The sequence below is a fragment of the Monopterus albus genome, unplaced genomic scaffold (assembly GCF_001952655.1).
Source record: "Monopterus albus unplaced genomic scaffold, M_albus_1.0 scaffold89.1, whole genome shotgun sequence".
NCBI lineage: Eukaryota > Metazoa > Chordata > Actinopteri > Synbranchiformes > Synbranchidae > Monopterus > Monopterus albus.
In genome coordinates this window covers 1130787-1138717 of record NW_018127969.1, presented here as the reverse complement: position 1 = coordinate 1138717, position 7931 = coordinate 1130787, and the positions used below count along the sequence as shown (strand labels likewise).

The 7931-nt window shown below is 42.0% G+C and overlaps 1 protein-coding gene across 1 annotated transcript; it reads left to right on the top strand.

The window, feature by feature from the left end:
* Positions 1-7543, top strand: LOC109964428 (proline-rich protein 36). Its single transcript, XM_020607727.1, has 5 exons — positions 1-576; positions 2798-2886; positions 4538-4625; positions 5202-6978; positions 7082-7543. The coding sequence occupies exons 1-5, from the start codon at positions 498-500 to the stop codon at positions 7170-7172; spliced, it is 2124 nt and encodes a 707-aa protein (XP_020463383.1). The 5' UTR covers positions 1-497; the 3' UTR covers positions 7173-7543.
* The last annotated feature ends 388 nt before the right edge of the window (positions 7544-7931 follow it).

The following is a 7931-nucleotide window of genomic DNA, read 5'->3' as shown; positions in this document are numbered from 1 at the left end:
TTATGTCCTGTTGTGATGAAAAGCACTAGTTTTTAATGACTCATATTAAATGAAAGTACCTTATTTTAAATCTAGGTGCGTGCATCTTGACTATGTTTATGATCAGTATGAATCAAACTGACGTGGTGAGTCCTCCACTGTCACAACAAGTCTGCCAAGTGCTTTAAAATGCATATGATCATGACAGAGCCACTTCACAGCCGAGCAGTGGCAGACAGCAGGGGCCATTTGTGCGGGCATGTCGCTGAAAAGCTGAGGCCTCACCTGTTGGGAGCGTGCACACACAGGGAGGCGCAGTGAAAGTGGGGTGGGCGGGGTTAGCTCCGTTTTATCTGCCTGTCCTGAAAACTTTGCACCAAACGTCTGGAGCCCCGCGGTGCACCTCTCGCGAAAGGATCTCACCTGCGCCTTACGTCGGATTTATCTGCTGATCAAGATGTTCAAATAATCCCCGCTGAACCGACGAGTCGTATCTACACAGTGACTAATCAATAGCCATGAAGAAGGGGTCGTTGAATTTTTTGGGTCGAAAGAACCAGTCTCTTTTCGACACCAATATCAAAGTGAGGGACATGGGTGAGTACACCGCTTACACGGACTGTTTACATGAACGATTTTTATGAACACCAACAAGACCTTTGAACGCGTCTTGGACAGAAGTGTTAAAGCCAAGACGCGCACGTACTGTCCGTGGACATTATAGCTGTTGATACAAGTGGATCATATGTCATGACACGTCTCGGTGAACAGGTAGCAGCAGGTGCCATTACGGCAATGTGATCATCCATGAAAAACCTGTTCTTTAATGATAATCTTCTGCGTAAATCTGGATGACCTTGTAATCCTGACATCATACTAAAATGATGAGCACTTGTTGCCTTAACAATGCTTCAGTGACGTAAGGAATTTAGGCGCAGCAAACAGGCATCTCTAGAATGTCCGGTCAAGAGAGAAAACTGGGTACATGGATATCTCCTAATGTCCAGGGTGACTGAATTTGTGTCTAAAACAGATGCTTCAGTGTGTTTGTTTGGTGCTTACACTTCTCCTCTGTTTAAAGACAGTTTGACTGCAGTTTATTGATCTCAGATAAACAACAAAATGATATGTAGTAGTGATTTTGGTCCCAAAATTATTGGTGAAATATCTGGAAGATACTATGATTTGACAGCAGCACTGATCTTGATGAAAACAAAAACTTGAAAGCTGTGGTTCAGTGGGTAGAGAAATTGTCTCCTAACCGGAGGGTCGGAGGTTTCAATCTCGGTGCCTGCAGTCCACGTGTCAAGGTGTCCTTGGGCAAGACACTGAACCCCCAAGTTGCCCCCGATGGTTAGAGCCATCGGTGTGAGCTGGTGCCGCAGATGGCTGCCTTGGTTCTGTAGTGGAAACAGATTCCTTGTGTGCAACATTGGCCAAATAAAAGTGCTTATCTTTATAAAAATAACACAGTCATACAGTGAATACCAACCAACACCTGCTCTCACATGCTGATATCAGCTGACTGATATCACTCCTCAGGTCTACATGAGCTCCATTTGCAAAGCCACAACAGAGAGGGTAAATTTGTCTATTTAAATCAGACAGGGGCACGAAAAGGAAACAAATAATTTGGTTAGTGTGGCTTAGAATCACAGCCCATTCCTTTTGTTGTCATTCATGTGGAAATGTTTCCTCATCTTTGGAGTGACGCCTAAAGTACACAAACATTATAGGGAAAACATGATACTTGTTGACTGAAGTAACAATTAGAGGAAAAACTCTTTGATTCCCTTCCTTTATTTTAATGTTGTGTTGATCGTGGTCTCTTCAGCCCAGATGAAACGTGTTGCCACAAAGGGCTGACAGAACATGGAAAGTGTCTGTCAGCGATAAGTCTCATTCATCAGTGACGCACTGGGCAAACAGCATAACCAACACTGGAATGAACGACTAAGGATTGTGCGACTTCTAACTCAAACCTCAAACCGATGGTTTGTGTACACCATCACATTAAAGGGTGGACGTTTAATTATTAGGTCTTTGTCCCAGTGCTGTAGCTCTTTCAGCTCACCTTTGCCCTTAATCTTACAAACGGTCAAGCCATCTGACATTTACAGTAACAGTGCAGAATAATGTAAACAATCTGTTTGGCTTCAAAGTATGGAAACATTATACTCTCTTTTTTATAGTATGATATATAAATACCTAAAGATTTTGACATGTATAATATCAGTGTGTAGCTGTCAGGAAATGGCATTTCTGTTAAAGACAATGGAAAATATATACAACTCAGTGGATTTAACTTAAAAATTAATGGGTGATTCCAAGTATTTAACATTTGCACATTCTATTATAAAATTGCATGACAGTTTATTTAGGTTTGGCCATGTTTTATGCTACAACATGTCTTGTTGTAACTACCGTCAGTTGCCACCAAAGCTAAGCTTTCATTTCAGCTGTCTGTCACTATTGGGTTGTCAACAACAAACCTGCTACTGTACTAAGTACACCACACGGGATCGCACAGCAGATCATCAGCTTAACTGACAGCTACTAACAAAGAGGCCACGTTGGTGCCGACAGAACCTCGTTACCTGCACAAAAACCAGAGTGTGCTGATCTTCGCCTGAAAGGACAATAGACGGATGATCAGCTGTGCAGTTTCTGACTGCTACTGTGTCTTGCTCCAACTTTGCCGTTTGCCATTATCACCTGACTTTAAATGAAACTGAAAGGCTAAAGTGACATGTTGATGCTTGCTTTGCTATCAGAGGTCTGCCAGAAGATAGTAACACTCTGCTTTTTATTTCCTCAGATAATGTCAATTGGATGCTGGATTCAGCAGCCATCCCCGAGTCAGGAACCGCCAGCGTGCGGGCCAGACCCACTGTCAACCATCATACTGTGAGTACATTTGTGGTACATATACTGTACATGCTCACATTTATCACTCAGTGTCTAATGGTGAGATCTTTTCTGTCGCTTACCTGCAATGTGGGGGTTGCTTCAGTTTAACTCTGTATCTCCAGAACTACACAGAAGCAAATAAATTGATAATGGACAGTTTAGTGTGTGACTGGCAGAGTGTATGAATCCACTGGTAGTTATGTCGTCCACAGTAAAGATGGTATCATGGTAGAGATGTACTTTCACTTAAGTTTAAATTTTAATGCAAGTGTTTACTTGTTCTACTAAATAAATCTTTTTACATTACATATCGGTACTTTTAGGTAAGTAAAGGATCTTAATGCTACTTCTAGCACCACATTAGCAGCCCGAGTGACCATCAAGCCCTACGGTATATCGTTGCTGTGCAGATATAAACAAAGAGATCATCTCTGCTCAGGTTCACACACCTCAGTTAGGGAGTGTTCTGTAAATGCGTCTGTGGCATGTGTTGGATGTGACACACCCAGTAGCACATGGGCAGGACCGCTCGGTCTGCTGCAACAGATGAGCATGAGTCATTAGCACAGGGAACAAACAGATAAAATCAAACTGGATCGTACGCCATCTCTGGTGACACTCCCTCTGCCTGTGGTGCAGACTTCACATTTTTCCATGAAGCTACAAAAGTGTCCTGTGATTACAAGCAAACAGACTGTAGCTTTTTGAAACTGAGATCTCTTTGGATATGTATTGTTGGCTGAATTTGCACAGTTTATTTTTTTTTTAACTACGTGTTGAGAATTTGAGTGGGTGTATATGACATAGAATCTCTGTGACATTTTTAGCATAACCAAACAGCCCTAATTACTTTTTGGAGTAAAGCTGTGTGCTTTATAGCATTAGCAGATTACCCAAAGGGCTTGCAGCAGTACTACAGAAAATACAGTATATTGTGTTGCTGGAACAATGTTCTGACCTTTTGAAGGGCATGTATGCTGTGGACTCTCATGGACTTGTACCAACAGTCTGTGTTTGTTTTTGGTGGCATTTGGGCTGTGATCGTTACCTCCATCATACTCACACTGCCAGGTCCCATTTTAATACTAGATAGTGTGATACTCTGATTCACCCAGTACTCCTCATGAGTCAAGTATGTGAAATTGTGCAGTATGAAAAAGGATCTCTTAGCAACATGTCACTAGTTTCACTGTGACAAAGCTTAAAGATTCGCCTTAAAGTATGTACCATGCAGAATCACACATTCACACATTTTTGCAGTTATAGTAAAACACTGAATTTATGTCAGAGTACATTGTATTATTTTTACTTCAATGTTTACCTTTTACAGATTTAAGTTAAAATTTGTGAACTCATACACTACATTTCTTATAATACCAAGATGTGAAAGCAAATAGAATGATTTGGAAGCAACTGTTCTTTTGATGCCAACAGGTTTTAGACGTGCCAACCTGTTTTTTAAGTAACACTGAGCGTTGAGATCGTTGAGAACTGGTTTGTTCACTCCAACAGTGAATCTTTGCCAGCACCTTTAAACTTTAGGCTGTAAACTTTATGCAACTCTGTCATTGTTCTTGAGCTATGGCTCTGTCTCCTCCACCTTAAAAAATGTCAACAGTCCAATGGTGTTGTCTTTTTTTCCTCACAGTCAACTGACACTTTTCAAGGGTTTGCTGTCCCAACTCCTAAAGTCCCCCTTCTCCCCCCTGTGAATGGTCCAAAGGCTAATGGTTCAGGTGAGCGTCCAACTACCTCACACATTTACTTCAAGTTTAACATGGCAAAGGCTAAAGATATATTATTTACACCACACAGTGTGTGGAGCTGATAATAAGACTTCGTTCATGGATTACAGTGATCAGAATGTTTCCATAAAGAGTTGTAAATGCAGAGCAGGTAAATGTTTGCCCAGGAAGTTGCTCAATAACCCTCCTGAATGTGTCCAAACAGCCACATCAACTGGCAAGCATAGTCACAGAATGGGAGTGTTTGCATTTATAGAAAGAAGTGGATATTGTTCATTTACTTTTATCTGTAAAGAAACTGAATTTAAGTGAGTATGTAAGTGTTTATCTTTAAACTCATTTTGGTAACTAATGTGACATTTTTTAAACTGAGTGGAAGAACCTGATCATGTTAGACTCATTCTATTCTTTACTATCTTATTGACAGAGAAAACATTTTGAATATAGTTTTTAAACATATTTACACTGTGCAAATGCTTAAAACCTGGCAGCTGCACGTGCTCCCGCTCCTCTGCACAGCAGCACTGAACATTTCTCAGTTATTCTCGTTTGTCTTTTCTTTCGTAGTCGCTGGAAATCAGCTGCTCAACGGATCAGTTATATCTGTGTCTGACCCTGTGGAAGGGGAAATATTTGTTCCTCCTCCTCCCTCTACGGCACCTCCACCCCCACCAGGGACTTTTATCATCCCCCCACCAGACTTCATGGGTGACTTAAACCATCTAGACACAATGCTTCATCCTGCTTCCATGCCTGTTTCGAAACCCAGTTCACTGACTCCACCAAAGCTTCGATCTACCAGCCCTGAACTCAATGGATTCTCCTCTATCTCCAGCCTTGACTCCCCGCCACAGACTCCGGCTCCTCCTCCGCCTGTGCACGCACCCACAGCCTCCAGCTTTAATCCCCAGACCACAGCAAAGCTTTACAATGTTCCTAAAACCTCAGTTCTCAGCGGGTATGAGGATCGTGATACAAGACCCAAGCAGAAGTTACTCCTGGATGAATCTGGGTCTGTTCATTCTCCCTCAGTCCTTGCCCAGGTGGATGGGAATGACCCTACAGCGGCCGCACTATCCAAACCACTTTCCAAAGACGTAAAGGAGCCGAAGAAGAGCTTACATTTTACCAAACCCTCTCAACCACCCCCCCCTGTGCCCAACATGGAGGCTAAAACAGAGACAGTTTTAGTACAACCAGAAATACCTGAACCACCCCAGACTCCGCCTCAGATGTCAGCACCACAGCTGAAAATGAACAGCACTCCGGTGAATTTAGAGCCCAGGAGGCCCAAACTTGAATTATCACAGAATCAAACTGGCAAATTCAGTCCACTATTAGATCGTAAACTACGCACCCTGAAGATTGGTGAAACCAGTGGGCCACGAGATGGACATGCAGCTTCTCCACTGGCTCTTTTAAAGGCAGCTAAGGAAAGAGAGAAGCACAAATCAACTCAAAGTCTGTCACGTGAAAACAGTGCCAAGCAGAGTGAACAGCCAAGTGCAAATATTCACTTGAGTGATTCGAGTCCCAATTCCTTTGTTGTCATCCCAAAGTCTAGCTCGTCCTCTTCTCTTGCATTGCAAGAAAGAATACAGGAAAGTCCAAAGTCTGCCATTCCTGTGGAACATACACAAACAATTCAGTTTCCAAAAAAATCCAGTAGTCCAGCTTTCAATATGATCACAACACCTGCATCCCCAAGTGCGATCAACCTGGCTGAGCAGAGACTAAATGTAGAGCAAAGCCCCTCAAAGTCACAGCCTGAGTTTAATCAAGGGGGGGTAAGTCTGCCGGTACTCCCTCCTCCACCAGAGTTTGATGATTTTGAGGAACTTATGAAGTCCCCTCCTTCCATCCGTCCACCCAATCCTCCTGTGTTAAAGCCCACAGCACCAACTGTGAACCTTCCTCCTGCAGCTCTAGTTCCATCTCCTCCTCCTCCTCCAAAACCTAAAGCCCCAGCAGCTCCAAAACCACCTCCTCTTCCTGAAATTGACATCAAACCAAAGCCTCAAGGTCAGGCAAAACGTCAGGCAGCCCCTACTCAGCTACCATCAAATCTTTCGCCCAATCAAACCACACTCCTGAGTATCTTACAAAAGAAGATGTTGGAAATGGACCACAAAATGGCCCCAGCAAAGGAGGCAGAGTCAAGTTCTGATGACTGGAGCAGCCCTATGTCTGATGAGGAGAATAAGGTCCCTGTTGTTCCCAGACCTCCACTGCAGAGCAAGAAAAACCCTGTGGTCAACAAACCAGCAACCCTGGACATGCGAGAATTGGAGGGTAAAGTAGTCAAAAAATATCAGGAAGCATCTTCGGTGAAATCTCCCACAAGGTAAGACTTCCAGTGCTCAATTGTGACACATTCACTTTTTAAGACAATAAGCCCAGTGTTTGGATTCTGCATCTATTCATAATCATGAATGTGTTCTTTACAGCAATGGACCATCAAAATATACACATGGTAAGACCTTTATGGTTCGACCTGGAGCCAAAGATCCTATTACTCTTGTTAGCAGAGAATATTAAAGACATGGAGGTACTAGACAACATATCTACAGTATGTGCCCCACACTGCCTGTGATTTTACATTAGTGGGATTTTTTTTTTCTAGTGAGGAAAAAACACTGAGCACAAGGGTTAAATGTGATATTATACAGTATGTGTATGTATATGTTGTACAGGTGGAGAAGCGCTGTTTTTTCAGCGTGTAGTATTTGTTGCTTTCTTTTTTTATCAGTTTTTAATCAGTCTCAATGCCACATGGGTAATATTCATAGTATTATCAATTTCAATTAATAAAATGCTTTACACTTAAGTTATTCATGGCTGTAAAGTGTATGAATTGAGATTAGACAGTAATGTCTAGAACATGTAAAGTTAATAGATTTCATATCTTTATCTGTAATCTTGATTGTAAAATAAAATAATCATGTACTTGTAATTATTGTGGCTCATGCTGTTGAATGTACATCATGTAGGTCTGTTTGAACAAACCCAACAGTTAATTCAAACAAATCGTCAGTTCCTCCCATTTTTTGATTTGGGAAATCCGTATATATTATCTTTCTTCATTAAAAATGTGCGGATCCAGACACCTGTTATGCTGTATAAATCACTTGACGTAAGATTCACGTAGAACTTACGTAGAACTTACGTTTATGTGCATGTTGAGGTTGTACAATCAGAGTATCTCAAACATTAGCAATGTGATCAGAGTTGTTCAGCTACATGAAATTTGATCCAAGTGGAAAACAGACCCCCCCCCCCCGCAGCAAAAACAACTTT